Here is a 27,707-nt window from a genome sequence, read left to right on the forward strand (position 1 = left end):
GCCATGAAATTAAGAGATGCTTGCTCCTTGGAAGAAAAGCTATGACAAACCTAGATAGCATATTAAAAAGCAGAAACATTACTTTGCCAAGAAATGTCCATATTGTCAAAGCTATGGTTTTTCTAGTAGTCATGTATGGATATGAGTTAGACCATAAAGAAGGCTGAGCACTGAAGGATAGATGCTTTTGAACAGTGGTTTAGAGAAGACACTTAAAAATTCCTTGGACTGCAAGGAGGTCAAACTGTAATCGGAGGGAGAGAAACAGGGCACAACTTTTGAAAGAATGACATAGCCAAAGGACACAATTAGAATTAGAACCAATAAAATAAAATTAGAACCAATAAACCAATTAGAATCAAATAGGACCAAGATGGCAGACAAGATTAGACCCTGATCTTCAATCAGCAAGTGAAATGACACACCCAGAGGTGCCCTGACAGTTCCAAAGCACTGTCAAAAGACCAAGGAGTGGGCCGTGGCCCAAATCCTGGAAACCTCCACATCTTCCCAAAAATAGTTGGAATAATCCTCCCACTCATTAGCATATGAAGTTACCCAGCCTATAAAAACTAACCATGCCATATTTGGCGGCTGCACTAGCCCTCTGTGATGGCCCACACTCTTGTCTGTTGAGTGTGCTTCTCCGTGAATCTGAATAAATCCACTTCTTACCTTTGTCTCTCACTATATTCTTTCTGTGATGAGACATCAAGAACCTGAGCATTCAGTTCAGTTCAGTTGCTGAGTCGTGTCTGACTCCTTGTGAACCCATGAGCCGCAGCATGCCAGGCCTCCCTGTCCATCACAAACTCCCAGAGTCCACCCAAACCCATGTCCATCAAGTCAGTGATGCCATCCAACCATCTCATACTCTGTCATCCCCTTCTCCTGTCCTCAATCTTTCCCAGAATCTTCACATCAGGTGGCCAAAGTATTGGAGTTTCAGCTTCAACATCAGTCCTTCCAATGAACATCTAGGACTGATCTTCTTTAGGATGGACTGGTTGAATCTTCTTACAGTCCAAGGGACTCTCAAGAGTCTTCTCCAACACCACAGTTCAAAAGCATCAATTCTTCAGCGCTTAGCTTTCTTTATAGGCCAACTCTCACATTCATACATGACCACTGGAAAAACCATAGCCTTGACTACTATTAGGCCCTGAAACCAGGTACTGTGGGTTTTGGCTAGGTTCAAGTCCTAGCCATGAGTGCAAGTCCCAAGCAGAGTTTTGGCTGGGTTCGGGGTCCCAAACTAGGTTTTGGATAGGTTTGTGTCCCAGCACATGGGTTCAAGTCCCACTCTGGGATAAACGGTTTCAAAACTAGTCAGTCCTAAAGGAAGACAGTCCTGAATATTCATTGGGAAGACTGGTGGTGAAACTGAAGCTCCAATACTTTGGCCACCTGATGTGAAGAGGCCAGTCATTAGAAAAGACCCTGATGATGGGAAAGACTGAAGACAGGAGAAGGGCATGACAGAGGATGAGATGGTTGGTGTTGTGGTCTGGGTGCAGGTTGGAAAAGAATTTCCAGACATGAGACAGAATGAGAGGGAAATAAAAGTTTATTAGACTGGGAGAGGCTGTTAGAACAGTGGGCCAGCTCAAGGGAGAACAACGTTGAACAGGGGTCCTTAGCCCACCTTTATACCCAGGGTACAAGGAGTGGGATAGGGGTCTTGTGGGTCATTTGCTGATTGGATGAGGCATGTATACTGGGTGGGGGAAAAGTAGGGCAAATACCTTCTCCCTATGGGGTAGGAGGAGAGACAGATTATACAGTTCCATTAATAGTTACAACATGGGGGAGGGTCTGGTTTTTCTGTTCCTACATTCCAAGACCCTACTTTGTTTTACCTGCTCTTTCGTCCTTGGGTCACCCCAGTTGGATGGCATCAGAGACTCAATGGACGTGAGTTTGAGAAAGTTCTGGGAGATGGTGAAAGACAGATAAGCCTGGCGTGCTGCAGTCCATGGGGTCGCAAAGAGTCGGACACAATTGTGCAACTGAACAACAACAACAGGAAATGAGGTGGAGCCTGACTGCCGCCATCTTGGTCCGGTAACAGTTCCCTACGCCAACGGAGCCATCCGCCCTTTCCGTCGATTTCCTGACAGCCCATTGAAAGATTATACCTCAACTGCCTGTTGGTGAATGATTTGGGCCGTTCCTGGGTTTGGGCGATTATGAGTGGGGTGGGCAGGCACGTAGCGGCACTTCTGTTGGTGGGTTACAGGGTAGGATACCCCTTTAGCACCAAATCCTGAGACTTGCCCATAGAAAACGGGAGCGAGACACCGACCCCCGAAAAGCCGGGCCCCTCCCTAGTTTCAGGGACCCATTGTCCCACCTCGTGGGTCGGGACCTCCTGTCTGTCACAGCCCCCAGCCGACGTGCCAGCAGGGGACGCCGGAAGTGGTCGCAGGCTGCTGACGTCCTACTGGCCCGCCTACCTGCGAAGCATTCTGGAAGTGCAGTCTCCTGTTGGCCAGAGTGACCTAGAGGGACGGGTGGTCTCTCGGCGATGCCGGCTGAGAAGGGCCATGTTTCTTTCCCCTACAGTGAGGGAAGGGGGTTTTGTGGGGATGAAGGAGCAGGAAGAAAGCAGCATCATCATGGCACCCAGTGCTGGGAGGGTCAGCCAACTGCCCTCAGCGCTTTCGGAGCCCTGGCCTCGGAGCCTGATTGGCCCGGTCGCAAGGAGACTTCTTGATTGACAGTTGAGAGCCCTGACAGAAGGGCCATTCCTGAGGGCCATCCGTGGATCCGGGCCTTTGCCCAGTCCTACGGTGCTTCCCCAACCTCCCACTCTGGTTTAGGTCTCTGGTGCTAGAACCCTTGCGAGTGCCCGCCCGGAGAGCCTCACTCTTTAGTTGGGGGGCAGGCTTTGAATCTCCCGGCTTTCAATGTCAGTTGAAAAAGAAAAGTGAGTAACTTGTGGGAATCAAAAATGCGACATCTGAGCAACAATAGCAGAAAACTGTATTGCATAGGGAGCTATATTCAGTATCCTGGGACTAATCATATTGGAACAGAATGTTAAAGTGTGTATGTGTATCACTGAATCACTTTGTAGTACAGCAGTAATTAACACAACATTTTAAATAGTCTATATCCTGGTGGCTCAGACCATAAGGAATCTGCCTGCAATGTGGGAAATGGGGGTTCGATCCCTGGGTTGGGAAGATCCTCTGGAGGAGGAAATGGCAACCCACTCCAGTATTCTTGCCTGGACAAAAGCATGGACAGAGGAGCCTGGTGGGCTACAGTCCATGGGGTTGCAAAAAATCAGACATGACTGAGCAACTAACACTTTCACTTTATACAACTTAAAAAATTAAGAACAAAACAAAAAAGAAAAATAACAGTGACATCCCATTCCCCAACAATTACCAGGAGGACGGAATCCATTTCACACAGAACCAGAAACCCAGAGGGAGGAAAGGAAATCAGAATTTAAGAGGATTCCAGGCTGCAAGCATGTTCTGGTCCCTCAGTTATGAGGCTTGCCACCCTCAGTCTGCATTCAGTAATACACCAGTTAACATTTGGACCCCAAAGTGCCTTACAACCTCAAAATAACTAACTACCGTCCATATTCCCTTTGTAGATTAGTAGTCCTGAGGCAGGAGGCAGATGAACTCCCAGGGTAAAGCAATTGGAGATTCATTCCCTCTGGACTGAAACTCTAAGACAGGAATAGCAGGACAATTAAGGGAGGAGGCTGGGCCATGCCCAGACCACGTATCTCTCATTACTGAAATCCAGAGACCTCCCCAACCACAAGTGGGCAGAAAGCCTCCGGACTGCAGGCCAAAGGGGGAGCAATGTCAGGGAACACCCAGATATGTTTGTGGTAGGATCCATTTTGGCTAAGAGATATGTGTGCTCACATGGAAGGATCCTGAGATATATCAAATACAGACTGTGAACCAGGCAAATCAAAATTATTGGCCAAAGGAAAACTGGAAGAAATGTCCCATATAAGTGATTCAAACTGCCAAGAGGGCACAACTCAGGGACCCTCTTTCTGAGTCTGCCCCTTGCCTATGCACATGTACTGTACTTTTTTTCCTCTTAGTAAACATTTTACTTGCTTCACTACTTTCTGTCTTTGTGGAAATTCTTTTCTGCAAAACCAAAGGGCCAGGGCACTTGTCCTGATCACTGGTCTAGTGGCTAGGATCTGGGGCTTTCACTGACGTGACCCAGCTCAATTTCTGGTTGGGAACTCAAGCTTCGCTCCAAGCCCTTGCAGGCTGAGGCCACCCAAGATCAGTCTTGCTGCTAAGTCACTTCAGTCGTGTCCGACTCTGTGTGACCCCATAGAAGGCAGCCCACCAGGCTCCCCCGTCCCTGGGATTCTCCAGGCAAGAACACTGGAGTGGGTTGCCATTTCCTTCTCCAATGCATGAAAGTGAAAAGTGAAAGTGAAGTCGCTCAGTTGTGTCAGACCTTTAGCATGGACTGTAGCCCACCAGGCTCCTCCATCCATGGGATTTTCCAGGCAAGAGTACTGGAGTGGGGTGCCATTGCCTTCTCCGAGATCAGTCTTATGACTTCATAAATCAGAACCTGAATTACAAGGGGGGGAAATTAAGTATTCATAGCCACAAATTTATGATGATGCTTCCAAGTTTCATGTCTTAGGACTTGCCTGGTGTTTCAGTGGCTAAGACTCCATGCTTCCAATGCAGGGGGCCTGGGTTCCATCCCTGCTCAGGGAACGAGATCCCACATGCTACAACTAAAGAATCCACATGTTGCAGTGAAGATCTTGTGTGCCACAAGATCCAGTGCAGCCAAATAAATATATTAAAAAATAAAGTTTTATATCATAAACTTTCCTCAATAAAAGGTTATTAATAGGAGGGGGAGAAAGGATAAATAGGCAGAGCACAGAGAAATTTTAAGGCAGTAAAAATATATTATAATCATGGATATACATCATTATACATTTGTCCAAACACTCAGAATATAGAACAAGAGTGGACCCTCAAGTAAAGTGAGCTCTTGGGGTGATTATGATGTGTCAGTGTTGTTTCATCCTTGGTAGAAAGTGTACCATCTGATGAGTGATGTTGATAATGGGGGAGGAAATGAATGTGTGGGTTCCCAGGTGGCTTAGTGGTAAAGAATCCACCTGCCAATGTAGGAGACGGAGGAGATGCGGGTTCGATCCCTGGGTTGGGAAGATCCCCTGGAAGAGGAAATGGCAACCCACTCCATTATTCTTGCCTGGGAAATCCCATGGTCAGAGAAGCCTGGTGGGCTACAGTCCACGGGGTCACAAAGAGTTGACCATGACTGAGCCACTGAGCACGCAATGCATGTGTAGGGGCAGGGAGTGTATGGGAAATCTACCCTCCCAAACTTCAATTTTTAAAAAGTCATTAAAAAGAAAAGGTTTTTAACACTTAATTTGTGCCCAAAAGGGTAAGGTAGAGAAACATAGTTCCTGCCCTCAAGAACCTGCCAGTTGGATTTCCCTGCTGGTCCAGTGCTTAAGAATCCACCCACCAACATGGGCAGGGAAATGGGTTTGATCCCTAATCCAGGAAAATTCCACATGCCATGGAGCAACTAAGCCTGTGAGTCACAACTATTGAGCCCAAGGTCTAGAGCCCATGAGCTGCAACTACAGAGTCCATGTGCCTCGACTACTGAAGACCATGTGCCTAAGGCCTGTGCTCCTTATATTCTGCAATTAGCTGTTACCATCCACAGTTTTATCTTTCACATCTAGGTCTACAATCTGTGGTGCCCTGTACCAGGTGTGAGGTCTTGTACAAAGGCCACAGATGCAGAGCTCCACGCCAAGGTCATCTCCGGAACTGACTAAGTCTCACTGTAACTGTTGCCCAGAACCCCCCTAGGCTTTACTGGCCACCTTCCTGACCCCATATTAGGTAAAAATACCCACCCAGGTACTCACCCTATAGTGCCTTAACCAATCACCTAATGCCACCCTTCCAGCAGGAATTTTTCTCTTGAGACTATAAAAATTGGCTACAAACCCATAAAAGGGGCTTCCCAAGTTCAGTGGTAAAGAATCCACCTACCAATGTAGGAGACGCAGGAGATGCAGGTTCATTCCCTGGGTTGGGAAGATACCTTGGAGGAGGAAAGGGCACCCCACTTCAGTATTCTAGCCTGGAAAATTCCATGGACAGAGAAGGCTAGTGGGCTACAGTCCTTGGGGTCCCCTAGAGTTGGACGCGACTAAGCACTACTAACCCATGAAAAGGGTCTTCTCTCCCAGATTCAGGATGTTGGCCCACTGTTCTAACAGGTCTCCTGCTCTAATAAACTCTATTCTACTCTCATTCTGTCTCATGTCTAGAAATTATTTTCCAACCCTTGCACAGACCATGACACAACCCATTTTGCATTTATTTTCTTGCATGAAGTAGGGATTACGGTTCATCCCCCAACCCTGACAACCAATTCAACAGATCAAGCTCTTTTTCTTGCTAAGAACTTTCCTATTGCATTACTGGGACTCTTTTGTGAGAAAACACGTGACTACATACCCCAGGGTTTGTTTCTGGCCTCTCTCTTCTTTCCCATTGATCTTTTTATTTATCTTTCAGCCAATATGACACGGCTTTAATCACTAAGGGTTTATACTACCTAGCATACATTCTCCGGAGAAGGCAATGGCAACCCACTCCAGTACTCTTGCCTGGGAAATCCCATGGACGGAGGAGCCTGGTAGGCTACAGTCCATGGGGTCATGAAGAATTGGACAGGACTGAGCAACTTCACTTTCACTTTCATGCACTGGAGAAGGAAATGGTAACCAACTCCAGTATGCTTGCCTGGAGAATCCCAGGGACGGGAGTCTGCTGGGCTGCCGTCTATGGGGTCGCATAGAGCCGAACACGACTGAAGTGTCTTAGCAGCTTAGCAGCAGCGTACATTCTCAAGACTTCCCAGGTGGCGCTAGTGGTAAAGAATACATCTGCCAATGCGGGAGACGCAAGAGAGACGACTCCATCCCTGGGTCGGGAAGATCCCCTGGAGAAGGAACTGGCAACCCGCTCCAGTATTCTTGCCTGGAGAATCCCAAGGACAGAGGAGCCTGGGCGCGCTACAGTCCATAGGGTCGCAAAGAGTCGGACACGAGTAAGCCGACTGAGCACACACATTCCCCAACTCTGTGTTCCCTTCCCTCCCTTGCCCCCACACCAGCAGAGTGCACGAAACTCACACCGTGACTTTCTTAATTTCCCTCCGGAATATGGAAGTAGGGCCTGTACACCAGAGGACAATGTTCAGACCGCTCCCAACCCGCAGCGCCTCCCTGTGGCCTGAGGGGCGCACGCGCAGTCTCACGGCCGTGATTGGACAGAGCCATACCACCAGGCGAGGGAAAAATACGTCACTGGCGGGCTGTTGGCGTTGACGCGTCATGGTCTCCGCAGCAACCAGGTAGGGCTGCAAGCGGGGGAACTTCGGTGGCTACTGGGGTCCCGCTCTAAACTGAGGCGCGCGGCAGATCCCGGTTCGAGCGCGTCCCGCCCTCTTGAGGGGAACGAAGCGATGTGGAGGCTGAGCAGACCCGGAGGGGCGCCCGCGCCGGAGTTCGGGCTCGGCGGTTTTTTGGTGCAGAACCTCGCCTTCGCTACTCTCTGAGCCTCGGTTTGAAAGTGAAAGTGAAAGTCGCTCAGTCAGACTCTTTGCGACCCCATGGACTATACAGTCCACGGAATTCTCCAGGCCTGAATACTGGGGTGGGTAGCCTTTCCCTTCTCCAAGGGATCTTCCCAACCCAGGGATCGAACCTAGTCTTCCGCATTGCAGGCGGATTCTTTACCACTGAGCCGCAAGGGAGCCTCGATTGGCTTGGCCACAAGTAGGTGTAGGCGGGCGGCTGATCCGGTTACCCAGGTTTCCCCGATTCCGCGCCAGGCATGGCCGGGGCTTGAGGCACACGGCCCGTGCAGAGTTAGGGCAGCAGGTACCCTTGTTCGGAGGCGGAGCGGGGTGGTGCCTGCTGCGCGCCCGCGGGACGGCCACGGCGTCTCTGGCTCTTGTGGCCCTTTCTCTGCCGTCGCCAAGTTGTGCGGCTTGGACTTGTGTTCTGATGTGCAGAATGCCCACCTATGAGTTTGTCGAGAAGCGTGATGAGATTGCACGTGGATGGTACACGATCCAGGAAGTGCTTTTGATATCTCCAACCCGTGTGTGTGGAAAACAGAGAAAGTTAGTTTTTAGATCTGAGGGAGGACGGAAACAAAGTTAAATGGGGTGTACTGAGGAAAGTGGAATGCCACAGGAAGGGTGAAACTGGTGACCCTGGGCTCTAGAACTGGAGGACACGGGAGCAAAGGGACATTTTGTCATTAATGCATGGAGTTTCCTACTAGGAAGGAACGGCAGTTGTCCTAAAGGCGAAAGCCGATTGTTCCAACTACATGTGGCACAGAACAGGCTCAACAAATGGTACCCATAGAACCCTATAGTTTGCTTTGCTGTAGTGGTTTGAGTTGACAAGTTACTTTTGAAATAACTTTTGACCTTCATATACGCGTGTGTTTAGTGAAAATAATACTTGGTTCTCTTAATGGAATTACCAGGAAGTGCTTTTCACATCTTCCAACCTGTGTGTGGGGAAAACAGAAAGTCAGTTGTTAGAAAAGTGGCAGATAGAAAAAAGGATCCTCAACATGGTGATACAAGGATTGCTAAGTTGTGTCCTACTCTTCGTGACCCCATGAAGTGCAGCCGGCCAGGCTCCTCTGTCCATGGAATTTCCCAGGCAAGAATACTGGAATGGGTTTCCATTTCCTTCTCCAGGGGTTCTTACGGACACAGGAATAGAACACATTTTGCCTCCCGCATGGCAGGCATATTCTTTACCACTAACCACCAGGGAAGCTGTGATTTAGGGATAGAATCAGCAAAAATGATCTAATTCTTAAGAAGGATAGGCAGGGAACTAACTTTTTTGAGAGCCCACCAGAATGACTGTGTGGATATCTCTTACTCCTAATGCAGGAGAGTGTAGTGAGTGGCATAACTGTACTCCAGACCGTTTTGGGTGCTGAGAGCACCCACAGCCAATAAATGAGGGAAGCAGGCTTTTAAAGCTAGGCTTCTGGACTTATCTGGTGGTCCAGTGGTTAAGAATCCACCTGCCAATGTAGGAGACTCGGGTTCAATCCCTGGTCCAGGAAGATTGCACATACTGTAGAGCATCTAAGTCTATGAGCCACAATTAAGCCCCTTCGCCACAGCTGCTGAGCCCGAATTCTAGAGCCCATGCACTCCAACTGGAGAAGCCAGCAAAATGAGAAACCCACATACCACAACTAGAGAGTGACCCCTGCTTGCGGCAACTAGAGAAAGTCTGCACACAGCAACAAAGACCCAGCACAGCCAAAAATAAATAAATAATTAAAAAATAAGACTAGGCTTCTATATAAAACATACTCATTCCAGTATAGGCATTGCTTTTGAAGAGGTCTTTGCTCAAGAATTTATATTTAAAGGTAATCTGAATTGTTGCCATAATACATCTTACCAGCCAGATGGAGGTTCCCAACTTTTTCTTAAGGCGATGAGGCTTCCATTTTCTCCTGTGGCTTATGTTGGGCGGGAGTGAGATGGAAGGAAGGAGTAGGGTTGTGATTAGGCCTTGGTAAAGGGTGACCAGTGACACTGAGTGCTCCTTCTTGCTGGGATTCTCTTGGTGGCATTTTGCTATGCCCTGAAGCAACATGGTGAGATTTCCAGATTAACTGAAGTATATGTCATCCTAATAGGGCTTGCTTTAAAGGAAGGCATCCTAAAAATGGGTATACATGGAATTAGAGGACCATTTAGTTTAATCATTTTTCTTTGCAACATTTGGAGATTCTTTGGGATCATATATTTTGTTCTAGTTCAGTTCAGTTGCTCAGTTGTGTCCAATTCTTTGCAACCCCATGGACTGCAGCATGCCCGGCTTCTCTGTCCATAACCAACTCTTGGAGCTTAATCAAACTCATGTCCATCGAGTGGGTGATGCCATCCAACCATCTCATCCTCTATTGTCCCCTTCTCCTCCTGCCATCAATCTCTCCTAGCATCAGGGTCTTTTCCAATAAGTCAGTTCTTCGCATCAGGTGGCCAGAGTTTCAGCTTCAGCATCAGTCCTTCCAATGAATATTCAGGACTGATCTCCTCTAGGGTGGACTGCTTGGATCTCCTTGCAGTCCAAGGGACTCTCAAGAGTTTTCAACACCACAGTTCAAAAGCATCAATTCTTTGGCGCTCAGCTTTCTTTATGGTTCAACTCTTACATCCATACATGACTACTGGAAAAACCATAGTTTGACTAGATGGACCTTTGTTGGCAGAATAATGTTTCTGCTTTTTAATATGCTGTCAGGTTGGTCATAGCTTCTCTTCAGGGAGCAAGCGTCTTTTAATTTCATGGCTGCAGTCACCATCTGCAGTGATTTTGGAGCCCCAAAAAATAAAGTCTCTCACTGTTTCCATTGTTTCCCCATCTATTTCCCATGAAGCGATGGGACCAGATGCCCTGATCTTAGTTTCCTGAATGTTGAGTTTTAAGCCAACTTTTTCACTCTCCTCCTTCACTTTCATCAAGAGGCTCTTTAGTTCTTCTTTGCTTTCTGCTATAAGGGTTGTGTCATTGCGTATCTGAGGTTATTGATATTTCCCCCAGCAATGCAATCTTGATTCCAGCTTGTGCTTCATCCAGCCCAGCATTTTGCATGATGTACTCTGCATATAAGTTAAATAAGCAGGGTGACAGTATACAGCCTTGACATACTCCTTTTCCTATTTGGAACCAGTCTGTTGTTCCATGTTCAGTTCTAACTGTTGCTTCTTGACCTGTATATAGATTTCTCAGGAGGCAGGTCAGGTGGTCTGGTATTCCCATCTCTTGAAGAATTTTCCACAGTTTGTTGTGATCCACACAGTCAAAGGCTTTGGGGTAGTCAATAAAGCAGAAGTAGATGTTTTACTGGAATTTTCTTGCTTTTTTTGATGATACAGTGGATGCTGGCAATTTGATTTCTGGTTCCTCTGCCTTTTCTAAATCCAGCTTGAACATCTGGAAGTTCACGGTTCATGTACTGTTGAAGCCTGGCTTGGAGAATTTGAGCATTACTTTGCTGGTGTGTGAGTACAATTGTGCGGTAGTTTGAACATTCTTTGGCATTGCCTTTCTTGAGGATTGGAATGAAATCACCTTTTCCAGTCCTGTGGCGACTGCTGAGTTTTCCAAATTTGCTGGCATATTGAGTGCAGCACTTTAACAGCATCATCTTTATTCCAGTACATTAATTAATAGGGTGGGTGGGGGTTTTTTACTGTAAAAAACACAGACTCTGGGGGGAAAAAAAAACATTTAAACCATTGGCAAGGATCTTTGTTGTGATTTTTTTCTAGGTTGTAGATAGATTAGGGATCTAAGATCATGGCATCTGGTCCCATCACTTCATGGGAAATAGATGGGGAAACAGTGGAAACAGTGTCAGACTTTATTTTTGGGGGCTCCAAAATCACTGCAGATGGTGACTGCAGCCATTAAATTAAAAGACGCTTAATTCTTGGAAGGAAAGTTATGACCAACCTAGACAGCATATTCAAAAGCAGAGACATTACTTTGCCAACAAAGGTCCGTCTAGTCAAGGCTATGGTTTTTCCAGTGGTCATGTATGGATGTGAGAGTTGGACCATAAAGAAAGCTGAGTGCTAAAGTATTGATGCTTTTGAACTGTGGTGTTGGAGAAGACTCTTGAGAGTCCCTTGGACTGCAAGGAGATCCAACCAGTCCATTCTAAAGGAGATCAGTCCTGGGTGTTCTTTGGAAGGAATGATGCTAAAGCTGAAACTCCAATACTCTGGCCACCTGATGCGAAGAGTTGACTCATTGGAAAAGACTCTGATGCTGGGAGGGATTGGGGGCAGGAGGAGAAGGGGACGACAGAGGATGAGATGGCTGGATGGCATCACCAACTCTATGGATGTGAGTCTGAGTGAACTCCGGGAGTTGGTGATGGACAGGGAGGCCTGGCGTGCTTCGATTCATGGGGTCGCAAAGATTCAGACATGATTGAGCAACTGACCTGAACTGAACTGAATGTGTGGCATATACTATGCCATGTAGTCAAAAAGAAAGTACGTTTTTAGTTCCATTTTTACAGATGAAGAAATTGAGACTTGGGGAAGTTAAATGGTGTGTCTAAAAAAGGAAGATCTAAGCGAAGATGGAAACAAAGTTAAATGGGGAGTTCTGGGGGATGTGGAATGCCACAGGAAGGGGGAAGCAGGTGACCCCGGGATGCTGGAGGACACTAGACCAAAGGGCCATTTTGTCATTAAGGTATGGAGTTTCCTACTAGAAAGGAAGAGCAGTTGTCCTAAAGGCGAAAACCTGTTGTTCTAACTGCATGTCCTGGACTGAGGTCAGCACTGCTGGACCAAGGTCCTTTAGGTTTTGAAGCCCAGGTTTGGAATTTCCTTCCCTGAAATAATGGATTCCTCACGTGCTTTGCTTTGAGAGAACCTGACGCTGTGCCCAGAGTCCAGGAAGTAAATATGTGATCACCTCACATCCTCCAAGAGGCTTGGTTCTATGCTGTTGCTGTTTAGCTGCTAGGTTGTGTCAGACCCTTTGAGACCCCATGGCCTGTAGTTCGTCAGATAGACAGATCTATTTCATGATTCTTTTAGATGACACATTCCTGTAGTATCATCTAAACATATTTTTTTATTCTGTAACTTCCCTGGTGGTCCAGTGGCTGACTCTGCACTTCCAGTGCAGGGGGCCCAGGTTCAACCCCTGGTCAGGGAACTAGATCCCACATGCTGCAACTAAGTTCTCACACTGCAACTAAGAATTCTTCTTGCAGCAATGGAAGATCGAAGGTCCTGAGAGCTGCAACTAAGACCTGGTGCAGCCAAATAAATAAAAATAAATAAATATTTTTAAAGTATTTTTTATTCAGATTTGCAACTATATGTTTGCATTAGGGAGCTATAGTTGTGCCTGAGTCTAGAGCATGGAATATGTCTTCCCTACCACATACACTCCTCTTTTTCTCCATTTTCTAAGAAAATAATATTTAATAGTCACCGAGAGTCTTAGCGCTATGCTAAGCAGTTATTGGATTATTCAGTCCTACAATAATCCTGTAAAGTAGGAATATTTATCTTCATTTATAGTGGAAGAAGTGAACTCAGGGATGGGAAGAAATTTATCCCTGAGATAGTAAGGGCAGAGTCAGTTTCATGTCACTCCGAAAGCTAGTGCTTATCTGTATATTTCATTCATCCCTTCACTCACACATATTTAAGGAACAGCTGGTTTGTACCAGCAGTTGCTGTATATTGGAGATACAATGATGGCCAAAGCAGATACAGCCCCTGTCCTCAAACAGCAACTTGGGTTGAAGTAGCAACTCATCAGCAATGAGTCTAGCATGGGAGACAGAAAGGAAATAGAAAATGACCAATTAAACACTGATGGTGGTGGTGGTACCCACCGTGGGGACAGTAGAGGGGGCTGTGAGGATGTATAATGGGGCCACTGGCAGCAGCTGAGGTGAGGAAGGACAGGGTCAGCTTTCCTGAGCAGGTAGTATTCAGCTGAGACCTTAAGGACAGACTTGGAGTTCAGTTGAGCAAAGAGTGAAGAGAAGGAAGACCCACGTGAGACCCCAAGGGTCAGAGGGGCCATGTCTGGTCCTTATGGGCCAGTGGTAGAGAGTGCTTCCAAGGCAGACGCAGACGCAGCTTGGAGCTCATTTGAGCAATGCTGCGCCCCAGGGTGTATTTGTTTCCCTGGTAGCTCAGTTTGTAAAGAATCTGCCTGCAATGCAGGAGACCCTGGTTCAATTCCTGGGTTGGGAAGATCCGTTGGAGAAGGGATAGGCTACTCCCTCCAGTATTATTGGGCTTCCCTTGTGGCTCAGCTGGTAAAGAATCCACCTGCAATGTGGGAGACCTGGGTTTGATTCCTGGGTTGGAAAGATCTGTTGGAGAAGGGAAAGGCTACCCACTCCAGGATTCTGGCTTGGAGTGAACTGTATAGTCCATGGGGTTGCAAAGATGTGGACACACCTGAGCAACTTTCACTTTCATATAATCAACTCCACAGACTGTGTCATTATTCCAGCTCCTGGTCTCCTCCTTCGGACATGGTTAGGCCTCTGGTTGCCTTGGCTGGGGACGGGTGTCTGGAGGAGCAGAGACCTCAGTGTCGGTAACTTGTGTGGCAGAACTGATAAACAGGTATTGCCAGTGTTGTATTTCATCCTGTTTGTCTCTGGTTTGCAAAATTATTTAACATTTTTTAGTCTCATGATGGTCCAAGTCCTATGTTAGCTACCTAGGGTACAAACGTACATTTATTTGCCTTCCATTTAAGAGGCTACAGTTGTTCTATCAATATTACTCTTCAGATGTGTTTATTTACCACCTGCTGTGTGCTGAGCATTGTGCTAGGGACATAGCATGAGCAAACAGACATGGTCTCTGTCCTCCTGGAGTTTAAGGCCCCACTTGGGGCTGGAGGACAGAGAAGCAGGGGGAGTGAGTCAGGGAGATGGGGCTGAACAGGTAGGCAGGGGTCAGACCTTGCAGGCCTTACAGGTCGTGACAGTTGTCCAGGGCTTCTGCTCAGAATGGCAGGAGGCCATTGAAGAATCTCAGTCAGGAGAATAGAACCAGCAGGTGTATTTATGAAAGATCACTCTAGCTCCTCCTTTGGTGGAGGTGGAAGTCATGGGTGTGAGAGCTATTTAAAAGGTAGGATCAGTGGTAATACGTTCATTCTGGGCTGAGACAGAAGAGGGAAGTTCAGGGCTGATTTGTTTTCTGACCTGTGTGCCTGAGATCAGAACCCAGAGGAAGGACTTAAGTTCAGTTTTGAGTAAGATGGCTTTGCAGTAATCCAGGTGGGGTGTCACACAGCATGTGTAATCTTAGCTCCCCAGCCAGGGATGGAACCTCTACCCCCTGCAGTGGAAACGTGAGGTCCTAACCCCTGGGCTGCCAGGGAAGTAAGTCCCCACCTTTTCCTTATTGAGGGAGCTGTCAAAGTGGGACCAATGAAGTGGTCTAATGAGAATACAGTTTAGCTACATTTATGTTGAGGAAAGATAAAAATAAGATCTCCTGCCACCCTGGAAAATACCGTCCACAAATGTGGAGAAGGAAGTATTCTATTATTGAACAGGCACTAACCGAAAGTGGGATGCAATATAGGTAGTCTGCTAATGAGACGAGGAAACAGAGAACAAAGCCTTACCATTTACGGACCATTGCATACATAGTCTCAAGGCTAATGATAGTTTGTCTCCTTGTAAAAAGGTGAGACAGCACCATTTCCTGTCTGTGCTTTCATCCTAAATTCACCTGGTGATTGGGGTGGCCGTCTGTGCTATGATTCTGAAGGAAAAATAAAGCATCCTTAGTTTCTTTTTTATTTATTTGGCTGCCTTGGTCTCCATTGCTGTGCCTGCACGTTCTCCAGTTGTGGCGGGCGAGAGCTACTCTCTAGCTGTGGTACGCTGGCTGCAGTAGTTGGGGCTCGTGGGCTCTAGAGCACAGGCTTAGCAGTCGTGGCCCATGGGCTCAGTTGCTCCATGGCATGTGGAATCGTCCCAGACCAGGGATCAAACCTGTGTCCCCTACACAGGCAGGCGGACTCTTAGCCACTGAACCATCAGGGAAGTTCATTTCTGGAAGAGGCTGAAACTAATTAGGTGAAGTTTGGTCACGTGGGCCTCAGTATCATTGACTCCATTTTGAGCATACTTTCTTGTTTTAACACCAGTTCTTTAACACCAGTCTCAAAGCATGAGACCTTTGGTAGGTAACGTTATGATTTTATGCAGAAATAAACCCTCTATTTGTCTGCTCCGCAAGCTTGTAAATATGGGGATGGAAAGTGATACTGAATGGCACTGTAAATTCTGCTCGGAAGCTAAGGAAATTCAATGGCCTCTCTTTTAGATTCTACCTGAGCTGTCCCTCCCGTCTTCTGAAGTTCAGGGTAACCTGAGACTTGGCTCCTAAACTGCTTACTGGAGATTCATATCTGTTGATGGCAGCTGAAGTGATTGAGTATTGCTTACCAGTAGTTTGAATTCATTTGCTGTAATCAGCTCTTTTTTTTTTGGCTGAGCCATGTTCCATTTCTCTCATCAGGGACTGAACTTGCACCCCTGCGGTGGAAGTGCAGAGCCCCAACCACTGGACCGCCAGGAAAGTCCTCAATGAGTAATTTTTAAATTATGGTAATTTTTTTCAGACAGTGTTTCTCAAATGGTTACTCTTCAAAAAGTTTGTTTAGAATTTTTTTTTTTAATATAACTTTGTAGGAAAATGTCTGTTATATTCATTGGTGTGTTGCATGTTGTAGAAGGGTCTCAGTTAATGAAAAAAGAGAAGGTTGATTCATTGTTCATTGGTGAATGAAAAGAGATAAGGAAATTTAACTACAGTTGACCCTTGAATAACATGGGTTTGAACTACAAAATCCATAGGTTTAGAATAGGCAGGTTATTAAACAAAGAATCAAAAAACAAAAACAAAAACAAAAAAACACCAGTAACTATACCAGTCTCCAAAAGGGAAAATCAGAATCTAGAGTTGCTGCAACATAGTATCAGAATGACACTGATGTAGTAGTATCAGTTGTAGTATCAATGTAGTATCAGTTGTTCAAAAAAAAGTTATAAGATTGAAAAAAACAAGAAAGTGTGACTTGAACTTAGGGGGTAAAAGCATTCCATGGACACTGACCCTGAGTTGGCCCAAATGTTGGACTTAGAGGACAGAGACTCCAAAACAGCTCTTATAAATATGTTCAGATAACTAAAGGAAACCATGTTTAAAGAGTTAAATGGAAACATGATGACATTTATCCTACAAATACACAATCTGAATAAAGAGAGCGTATAAAAGAGAGCCAGGTACCAACTCTGGAGCTGAAAGGCACAATAACTGAAATGAAGAATGCTTTAGATGGACTCAGATGCTTTTGAACTGTGGTGTTGGAGAAGACTCTTGAGAGTCCCTTGGACTGCAAGGAGATCCAACCAGTCCATTCTGAAGGAGATCAGCCCTGGGATTTCTTTGGAAGGAATGATGCTAAAGCTGAAACTCCAGTACTTTGGCCACCTGATGCGAAGAGTTGACTCATTGGAAAAGACTGTGATGCTGGGAGGGATTGGGGGCAGGAGGAGAAGGGGACGACAGAGGATGAGATGGCTGGATGGCATCACTGACTCCATGGACGTGAGTCTGAGTGAACTCCGGGAGTTGGTAATGGACAGGGAGGCCTGGTGTGCTGTGATTCATGGGGTCGCAAAGAGTCAGACACAACTGAGCGACTGATCTGATCTGATCTGAGTAGCAGATTTGAGATGGCAGTCAAACTTGAGAAAGATCAGTAGAAATCATCCAATCTAAAGAGCAGAACAAAGGTGGAAGGCAAATTAAGAGAGCTGCAGATGCCCACAGGATATCAAGGATATCCACAGGATATGTCCACAGGATGTCCACAGGATATCAGGCTTTGGGAGTCCCAGAAGAACAGGAAAGAGAGAATGGGGTAGGAAAAAAGTATTTGAAGAAATAATCTCCTAATATCTCCAAATCTGATGAAAAATGTTGTATTAGTTTCCTATTGTTGCTGTAATAAGTTACCACAAACAGTAGCTTAAAACCCCACAAAGCTATTCTATTATAGTCTTGGTGGTCAGAAGTCCTAAAATCAAGGTGTCAGCAGGCCATGTTCCTTGTGTAGGCTCTGGAAGACGGTCTGTCCACTGGCCTCCCCCCGTCTCCAGGCCACCGGCATCAGTTGGCCCAGGGCCTCCTCACATCACTTCAACCTCTTGTTGCTCAGCATCTGTCGTATCTACTCTATGACTCAACCGTCCCCCCTCCCTGTGTGAGGACTCCTGTAATTATACTGGGCCAGATATATTCAGGATAATCTCCCCATCTCAAGGTCCTTAATTTCACTACATCTGAAAGTCCCTTTTACCTCATCAGTTGGGTAACATACTCATTGGTTCTGGAGGTCCGCATATGGAGTCCGCCCATCTTTGGGGTGAATTGTTCAGGTTACTATACACATTAATATACACATCCAAGAAGCCCACATTAAATATAAAGACACATATGGATGGAGAGTGAAGGGATAGAGAGAGCCATGCCAGCACTAATGAAATAGGAGTAGCTGTATTAATTTTAGAGAAGACTCCTGAGTAAGGACAGTGATCAGGAATAAAGAAGGATGTGGCATAATGATAAAGGGGTCAGTACTCCAAGATGACATGACATTCATGAATGTGTGTGTACGTAACATCAAAGCATCAAGCTACACGAGGCAAAAACCGATAGGACTCCAAAGAGAAATAGATGAATTAGCGTCACTGGAGACCTCAAATACCACTTATTGGAAATGGACAGATCCAGCAGGCAGAAAAGCAGCAAGGATGTCTTTGAACTCGATAGTACCATCAGTCACCTGAGTATCACTGACATCTGAGTCTGCTTCATCCCACAACAGTACATCATATATTCTTCTGAAGCTGGACCATGTTCTGGGCCATAAAAACACACCTTAACAGATTTAAAAGAATAGAAAACAGACTGTCTGCTCTGAGACCACAATGGGGCTAAAGTAGAAGTCAGTAACAGAAAGCTGGAAAATCCCCAAATACTTGCAGATGAAACAGTACATGTCTAAATAACACATGTCAACAAAGAAATCTTTAGAGAAACTTAACAATATTTTGAACTCAGGGAGCTCCCTGGCAGTCCAGCGGTTAGGCCTCGGTGCTTTTACTGCCGTGCCCCGGTTTCAGTCCCTGGTTGGGGAACTAAGATCTCACAGGTTGCACAGACTGGTGAAAAAAATTTGGGAGGGGGGAACTAAATAGAGATGAAAACACAGCTTATACACAACGTGGAGGAAGTAGTGAAAGCAGTGCTTAGACAGAACTGTATAGCATTGAATACACATATTAAACAAGAAGATCTGAATCAGCACTTTAAACTTCCACTTTAGGAAACTAGTGAAAGAGCAAATTAAATCCAAAGTAAGCAAAAAAAATTACAGAAACTCGAGTGGGCCTGGGACAGTCAGGTGACTTGCTCTGTACTAACCTGGTCTCAGTTACCATCGAAGGTCCAAATCAAGGCCCACCCACCTTGCTGCCCATGAAGATGCCACTGCCGCTTGACATTGGCCAGTTTGTTCCTCTTGATGTTCTATTTGGTGGTATTTTTTAGCTAGCTTTACTTTACGAGGTTGATACTTAGAGTGTAGCTAATTATTCACTTTTCTAACCTTATTTTAGCAAAGTTGAGCATGAAGGAGAAATTATAGAAACGCTCGAAGAGAAACACACAGCAAACTCCCATATACCCACCAGGTGTCAATCCCAGTGTCAAAGGCATCGGTATTTTGTTACACTGGGAGCAAAGAAACTTAAATCTTGCATTTCCTGGTTCATAAATTTGATTTTAAAATGTGTTTTGCTTTCACCTTATTCTGTGGCTAAGCTTATTAATGTTAACATGACCAGAAAAAATTTGTTATTTAACAGTATATATTGACTTTCTGGTTTAAATGCAGTTTAAAAAGATAGCCTTTTTGTTGTTACATACTCTAACAATAAATGTGGTGAAAGCATAAAAGACATTTTTTATTTAAGGTTTTGTTTTGTTTTTTCTTTTAATATAAGCTCTGGACTTTGCCAAGTAATTTTTTCCAAGCCTGAAAAGGCTCTGAGTGAGAAATATGGGGGGAAATGGGTGTGGGGAAAAGTAAAGCTGCCCACAGTGTTTGTTGAGATAAACAGCTTGACTGATGGCCGCTGCGGCCCTGACCTTTGGCGACAGGGCTGTGTCCTTGGGGGGTGATTGGTGGGGTGCTGGAAATAGTGACAGGCCCGGCAAGGCTATTTTTAAGTGAAAGCTTAGCGCCTGGCTCTGGAAAACCCTCTCTGGTTACTCTGCTTCTAGTCCTTCCAGGATGGAGGGTCCTTTCCACATATTTTCTGGCATTAAAGTGAGGATGCTTCAAGTGGAAGCATTATAAAAACTGCCTCAGAGTAAAGGGCCTTTCATAGTTACATTTCACAATTATGTTTTCAGTTCTAAAAATAACTTGGAGTTGGAAATCAGAGTGAACCATCATCCTAAGTAAATTGTCTAAGAGAGAACAGTGGGGCAAGGCAAATCTATCCAAATCCATGAGGAAATTAATGTTAGAATTTTTAAATTATCTGATTTCAGGCATGAACCTACTTGAAATTAGATAGCATTTAATGTTTTATCCTTTATGAGTGACATACTTAAATATTTTTTATTGTAATAAAATATACATAATTTAAATTTACATCGTTAACCATTTTTAAAGGTATAGTTCAGAGGTGCTAAATACGTTCATAATGTACTGCTATCCCCACCATCTATCTCCAGAATTCTTTTCATCTTGTAAAATGGAAACTTTGTACCCATTAAAACACAGCTCCCCATTTCCTTCCCCGCCCCCAGCGCCGGGCAACCCCCAATTTTCTGCCCCTAAGGATTTGACGACTCTAAGTAGCTCATGTAAGTGGACTCATATAGCATTTGCTTTTGTGTCTGGCTTATTGCACTTAGCATAAATGTCTATAAGGTTCATCCGTGTTGTAGCATGTGTCAGAATTTGCTTCCTTTTCAAGCTGAATTGTGTGTATATATCCTGTTGTGTTCACATATCACGTTGCTTGGGTAGTCTCTGTGTTTTCTCTGTTGTGCATAATGCTGCTGTGAACCTGGGGGCACAGGTATTTTTTCAAGACCCTGCTTTCAGTTCTTTTGCACGTGTATCCAGCAGTAGAATTGCTGGATCATATGATAATTCTATTTTTAATTGTTTTGAGGACGCTCCATAGTGTTTTTTTTTCAGTGGCAATACCATTTTACATTCTCACCCACGGTGCCTAAGGTTCTAATTTCTCCATATCCTCCCACTTTGCACTTTCTGGTTTTCTGATAGTAGTCATTCTAATGGGTGTGAGGTTGTATCTCATTGTATTCATAGTTATTATTTGCATTTTACTAATGACTAGTGATATTAAGCATCTTTTCATATACTTACTGGCTGTTTTTATATCTTCTTTAGAGAAATGTCTATTCAAGTCCTTTGCCCATTTTTGAATCCGGTTGTTTTGTTTCAAAGTTTAGGAGTTCTCTATATTAGATATTTGCTCTCTTATCAGATATATGATTTGAAAATATTTTCTGCCACCCTGTGGGTTACCTTTTTACTCTGTGAATAGTGTCTTTTAATGCACAACACATACATTTTCATGAACCAGTGTATCTAGTTTTTCTTTTGTTAGCTCTGCCTTTGGAGTCTTATCCAGGAAATCATTACCAAGTGCAATGTAAAATCAGCTTTTGCCTGTTTTCTTCTAAGAAATATGCTTTAGGTCTTACATTGAGGTCTCTGATCCTTCTTGAGTTTATTTTTGTACAAGGGTCCAAATTTGAACTTTTGCATGTGGATATACAGGGTTGTTTGTTTTTTTTTTAATTTAATTTTTTGTTTTTGGCTGTGCCACACAGCATGAAGAGGGCATGAGATTGAGCTTGTGCCGCCTGCAGTAGAAGCATGAGGTCTTAACCACTGGACCACCAGGGAAGTCCTTGGATATCCAGTTTTCTCAGCGTCATTTGCTTAAAGGACTGTCCTTTCCCCATTGAATTGTCTTGACAGCCCTATCAAAAATGATTTGCCCATATATGCAAAGGTTTATTTCTGAGCTCTCTATTCCATTGGTCTGTGTCTGTCTTTGTGCCAACACACTGCTTTGATTACTCTAGCTCTGTAGTAAGTTTTGATATTAGAAAGTGGTTCTTTCAGCTTTTTTGCTCTTTTCCAAGATTCTTTTGACTGTTCGGTTCCTTTGAGACTCCATGTGAATTCTGGGATGAGTTCTTCTTTTTCTGCAAAAGACACAATAGGGATTTTGATAGGGACTGAATTGAATCTGCAGATTGTTTTGATTAGGATTGGCATTTTAATAGTAATAAGTGCTCTACTTCATGCACATGGGGTATGTTTCCATTTACTTATGTCTTGTTTAATTTCTTTCAGCAATATATTATAGTTTTCATTGTATAAGTCTTCACCTCCCAATGTGTTCTTAAGTATTTCATTCTTTTAGTTGTTATAGTAAGTGAAATTGTTTTCGTAAATTTTTTCAGACTGTTCATTTTTCATGTGTACAAATACAACTGATTTTGTGTGTGTGTGTTGACTTTGTGTCCTGCTGCTGAATTGATTTATTCTAACACATTTTATTTTACTTCAAATTTTTATGGATTTATTTGGCTGCACCAGGTCTTAGTTGTAGCCACGGGTTCTGGGAAACAAACTCACTCAGAAGGACAATGCAGATAGTGGAATGCAGTTTATTACACCGGCGGGCCCAAGGCAGAGTCTTCTGTTAGCCAAGGACCCCAACCAGTTTTTGTGAAAACCTTATATACCCTAAGTGTACGTGCTCAAACCCACCTCCCCAAATTCTCTGAAACTAGTCTGAACAAAGGAAAAGAAAGATACAATCAAAGTTAACCCCTTATTCGTTATTCGTATGCCTTAAACCTGTGATTCGTATGCCTTAAGCCTAGGTAGTTAACAGTGGACAATTATCAATAGGCCTGTGGTCATACCCTAATAAGCATAATAGAATCTATGATTCTATTTGGTTACACAGATAATTAGGGTATTCTTTTAGGTGATGGAGAGTCTAGGTACAAGCCCTGGGGCTCTTCCAGGTACAAGCCCTGGGCTCTTCCATCGGGGAGGGGGGTCTGGTTTTCCAGTTGGTATGTCGTTTCCATAGATATCGGGCATATAGCTCAAAGTCCACAGTCTGGCCCAAGATGGAGTCCTGCTTTCAAGATAGAGCCTGTTCTGTCTGTTTCCTCCTTCAGCAAGTGGGACTTTTTAGTTGCAACATGTAGGAAGATGACGCAGTAGAAGGACGTGCACTCCTCTTCTCCTGCGAAAACTCAAAATTACAACTCACTGCTGAACACCCATTGACAGGAAAATGTTGGATTCCACCAAAAAAAGATATTTCTCATCCATGGGCAAAGGAGAAGCCCCAAGAAGACGGTAGAAGGAGTGAAATCACGTTTAGAATCAAACCCCATACTCACCAGAGACGTTTGGAGGTCTCAAACAAAAAACCTTGTGTGCACCAGGACCCAGAGACCCCACAGAGACTGAGCCAGACCTGCCTCTGAGTGTCTCCTATGGAGGCATGGGTCAGCAGTGGCCTGTCGCGGGGACAGGGGCTCTGGCTGCAGCAGACCTGGGAGGCACTGCGTGTGACATAAATCCTTTTGGAGGAGGTGGCCATTAGCTGCACCATAGAGCCACTGAGCAGATGACCCACAAACTGGAGAACAATTATATGAAAGAAGTTCTTGCACTGTTGTGAAAGTTCTAGGACACACAACAGATTCCCCAACCTATGGATTGGGCAAAGGGACTGAGTACCCCCAGGGAATTTGACTTTGGAGGCAGTGGGATTTGATGACAGAACTTTCACAGGACTGGGGAAACACTCTTGGAGGGCATAAACAAAACCTTGTGCACACCAGGACCCAGGAGAAAGGAGCAGTGACCCACAAGAGACTGAGCCAGACTTGCCTGTGAGCATCCAGGAGTCTCCGGCAGAGGCGTGGGTCAGCAGTGGCCTGCCATGGGGTCAGGGGCACTGACTACAACAGTGCTGGCGTAAGTCCTTTTGACCCCTACCATGCTTGGCCTCAGACCAAACAACAGGAAAGGAACACAGCCCCTCGCATCAACAGAAAATTGGATTAAAGATTTATTGATCATGGCCCCACCTATCACAACAAGACCCAGATTCCCCCACAGCTAGTCCCTCCCATCAGGAAGCTTCCACAAGCCTCTTATCCTTATCCATCAGAGGGCAGATAGAATGAAAACCATAATCACAGAAAACTAACCAGACTCATCACATGGACCACAGCCTTGTCTAACTCAATGAAACTATGAGCCATGCCCTGTAGGGCCACCCAAGACAGACGGGTCATGGTGGAGAGTTCTGACAAAACGTAGTCCACTGGAGAAGGGAATGGCAAACCACTTCAGCATTCTTGCCTTGAGAATCCCATGAACAGTATGAAAAGGCAAAAAGATGACACTGAAAGATGACCTCCCCAGGTTGGTAGGTGCCCAGTATGCTACTGGAAAAGAGTGGAGAAATAGCTCAGAAGAAATGAAGAGGCTGAGCCAAAGTGGAAACAACACCCAGTCGTGGATGTATCTGGTGGTGAAAGTAAAGTCTGATGCTGTAAAGAACAATATTGCATAGGAACCTGGAATGTTAGGTCCATGAATCAAGGTAAATTGGAAGTCACACGGGAGATGGCAAGAGTAAACATCAACATTTAGGAATCAGTGAACTAGAATGGACTGGAATGGGTGAATTAAATTCAGATGACCATTATATCTACTACTGTGGGCAAGAATCCCTTAGAAGAAATGGAGTAGCCCTCATAGTCAACAAGAGAGTCTGAAATGCAGTACTTGGGTGCAGTCTCAAAAATGACAGAATGGGCTGTAGCGGAGCCCTCTGGCTGTGTGTGTGTCTGTGGAGGATCCGGCGCCGAAGCTGCGGACGGTTTGCTGAGCCCGTTAGTGTCCCTGCGGAGACTCAACGCCGGCGTCATGTCCCGGTACCTGCGCCCCCCCAACACGTCTCTCTTCGTGAGGAACGTGGCTGACGATACCAGGTCTGAAGATTTACGTCGGGAATTTGGTCGTTATGGTCCTATAGTTGATGTGTATGTTCCACTTGATTTCTACACTCGCCGTCCAAGAGGATTTGCATATGTTCAATTTGAGGATGTTCGTGATGCTGAAGATGCTTTACATAATTTGGACAGAAAGTGCATTTGTGGACGCCAAATTGAAATACAGTTTGCACAGGGGGATCGAAAGACTCCAAATCAGATGAAAGCCAAGGAAGGGAGGAATGTGTATAGTTCTTCGCGCTATGATGATTATGACAGATACAGACGTTCTAGAAGCCAAAGTTATGACAGAAGAAGATCCAGGAGTCGCTCCTTCGATTACAACTATAGAAGATCTTATAGTCCTAGAAACAGTAGACCGACTGGAAGACCACGGCGTAGCAGAAGCCATTCCGACAATGATAGATTCAAACACCGAAATCGATCTTTTTCAAGATCTAAATCCAATTCAAGATCACGGTCCAAGTCCCAGCCCAAGAAAGAAATGAAGGCTAAATCACGTTCTAGGTCTGCATCTCACACCAAAACTAGAGGCACCTCTAAAACAGATTCCAAAACACATTATAAGTCTGGCTCAAGATATGAAAAGGAATCAAGGAAAAAAGAACCACCTAGATCCAAATCTCAGTCAAGATCACAGTCTAGGTCTAGGTCAAAATCTAGGTCAAGGTCTTGGACTAGTCCTAAGTCCAGTGGCCACTGATAGTATAAACCATGATATTTTTAGGCATGTATCATTCATTTACTCATAGTTTGGTTTACTTAAATTATCAGGAATACAATGTTGCAATGATGCTTAAAAAACACTTGTCAGTTTTCCCTGTACCAGGCAATGGTTATAATTAAAATGATATGCTGTTGAGAAGCCACTCTTAAGAGTCCAGTTTGTTTAATGTTATGGGCAGCTACCAATTCGTGGTGTCTCTGTATATTTTTGTAAAGATTCTCATTTTTTATGCTTGAAGTATTGGTGAAAAGATGTTGGTTGACCATAATTTGCAACATTGTCTTATTAAAAATAAACTTTCATATCCATATTTGGTAGAACTGTTAACCTAGAAATGTAGCTTGCTAATAAGATAGAATGAAAAAAAGTGAAGTTGTAGCCACAGTAAACACTGACGACCAGACACATTTAGGTTCAGGGTGGACCTTTTTGTCTTGTCCAGATGTCTAGGCCCGTGATGATAGTTTATGGCACAGTGTGGAGTAGTTCTTCTGTTAACCCCCACTGTCTTGGAACATGACAAGTGGGTTAAGTAGCATTTCCAGGCAGATTGTTTGAAACAAGGAGCCTTCACTTTCCTGGTTTCTATGAAGATTTGGAACCATACAAACGTCGGAAAAACTCACCTTAAAATTTGGGCAGGTTGATGGTGGCAGAAATAATTTTAAGGGGAAAAGAAAGCTCTTATGTAGTTACTTTAAGGAGCGTTGTTGACCATAATATTGCATAGTTTTCTTACTGCTGTTAAAAGCAAGTAAAGTGTTTCAAAGGAGGATTTGTTTGTGAATGCGCATAGTGTAAGAGGACTGAATTTTGATGCTTAAAGCACTTGGTGTGTGCATTTGTATCAAAATGTGCCCATCTCTTTATGAAGGAAGCTTGTTCTTCACACCTCAGTTTAACATGAGGCAAGTTAAAAAACAACACTCCCATTCTAAGTGATTCTCTGGTGCCATGAGATTTAAAATAACTTTGGAAAAAATTAATTTCAAGAAAGTCACATCTCTTTGAGTTTATGATTGATTATCAGTATAGTACCTGATAAAAACAAGAGAATAATACCCTACTCTTTATAAAAATTTCTAACATCTCTCTGTGATATCATGTGGGGGCAATAAAAAGTGACTTGATATGTCCAGTTTCATTTCAGAGTAAAAGCTAGCATCTTTAAAATTTTAGATTGCTTGCTTACAGGCATAAGTAAGAAATGTTGTGGGGAAACTATGCCTTTTAGAGGATTACTTTTTTCAGTTTCGGTTTTAGAGATCTAGGCCTTGCCTGTAAAGAACAAAAGGTGGTTTTTAAATACTGTTTGTGGAATGTGTTTCAAGGATTGATTCTAGAACCTTTGTATATTTGATAGTATTTCTAACTCATTTCTTTACTGTTTGCAGTTAATGTTCATGTTCTGCTATGCAATCATTTATATGCACGTTTCTTTAATTTTTTTAGATTTTCCTGGATGTATAGTTTAAACAAAAAGTCTATTTAAAACTGTAGCAGTAGTTTGCAGTTCTAGCAAAGAGGAAAGTTGTGGGGTTAAACTTTGTATTTTCTTTCTTATAGAAGCTTCTAAAAAGGTATTTTTATATGTTCTTTTTAACAAATATTGTGTACAACCTTTAAAACATCAATGTTTGGATCAAAACAAGACCCAGCTTATTTTCTGCTTGCTGTAAATTAAGCAAACATGCTAATAATAAAAACAAAATGAAGGAAAAAAAAAATGACAGAATGATCCCTGTTAATTTCCAAGACAAACCATTCAATATCACAGTAATCCAAGTCTATGCCCCAACCACTGATGCTGAAGAAGCTGAAGTTGAATGGTTCTATGATGACCTACAAGACCTAGAACTCACACCAGAGCAGCAAGTTAAGAGATACCTGGAGTAACAGGCAAATTTGGCCTTGGAGTACAATACGAAGCAGGGCAAGTCTAACAGAGTTTTGCCAAGAGGATGCACTGATCATAGCAAACACCCTCTTCCAACAACACAAGAGATGACTCTACACGTGAACAATGCTTTGGCCACCTGATGTGAAGAACTGACTCATTGGAAAAGATCCTGATGCTGGGAAAGATTGAAGGCAGGAGGAGAAGGGGACGACAGAGGATGAGATGGTTGGATGGTATCACCAA

The 27,707-nt window shown here is 44.3% G+C and overlaps 1 protein-coding gene, 1 long non-coding RNA gene and 1 pseudogene across 7 annotated transcripts in view; 2 read left to right on the plus strand and 1 right to left on the minus strand.

The window, feature by feature from the left end:
* Positions 1-1,549: 1,549 nt before the first annotated feature.
* On the minus strand, positions 1,550-7,310 carry LOC113878222. 2 transcript variants are annotated; one of them, XR_003506943.1, is made up of 3 exons: positions 7,219-7,310; positions 2,457-2,559; positions 1,550-2,009 (listed from the first exon to the last, which is right to left on the minus strand). It is a non-coding gene; the product is annotated as an uncharacterized LOC113878222 (long non-coding RNA). The 2 variants fall into 2 exon arrangements; XR_003506942.1 differs by lacking the exon at positions 7,219-7,310 and having other exon boundaries at positions 2,457-3,115.
* Positions 7,311-7,354: 44 nt separating this feature from the next.
* Positions 7,355-27,707, plus strand: part of DHRS7B (dehydrogenase/reductase 7B) — a 47,180-nt gene continuing 26,827 nt past the window's right edge. Inside the window, exon 1 of one of the 4 annotated variants that reach the window (XM_027518591.1) lies at positions 7,355-7,437. In XM_027518591.1, the coding sequence (XP_027374392.1) occupies positions 7,418-7,437 (20 nt within the window). In that variant the 5' untranslated portion in view covers positions 7,355-7,417. Of the gene's footprint in view, positions 7,438-16,172; positions 16,269-27,707 lie in introns of those variants that run through there. The other 3 variants (XM_027518593.1, XM_027518596.1, XM_027518594.1) reach the window with 3 other exon arrangements.
* On the plus strand, positions 24,628-27,246 carry LOC113877921 (annotated as a pseudogene). The gene has a single exon (XR_003506864.1). The product of XR_003506864.1 is annotated as a serine/arginine-rich splicing factor 10 pseudogene (transcript).

The sequence above is a fragment of the Bos indicus x Bos taurus genome, chromosome 19 (genome assembly GCF_003369695.1).
Source record: "Bos indicus x Bos taurus breed Angus x Brahman F1 hybrid chromosome 19, Bos_hybrid_MaternalHap_v2.0, whole genome shotgun sequence".
Lineage (NCBI taxonomy): Eukaryota > Metazoa > Chordata > Mammalia > Artiodactyla > Bovidae > Bos > Bos indicus x Bos taurus.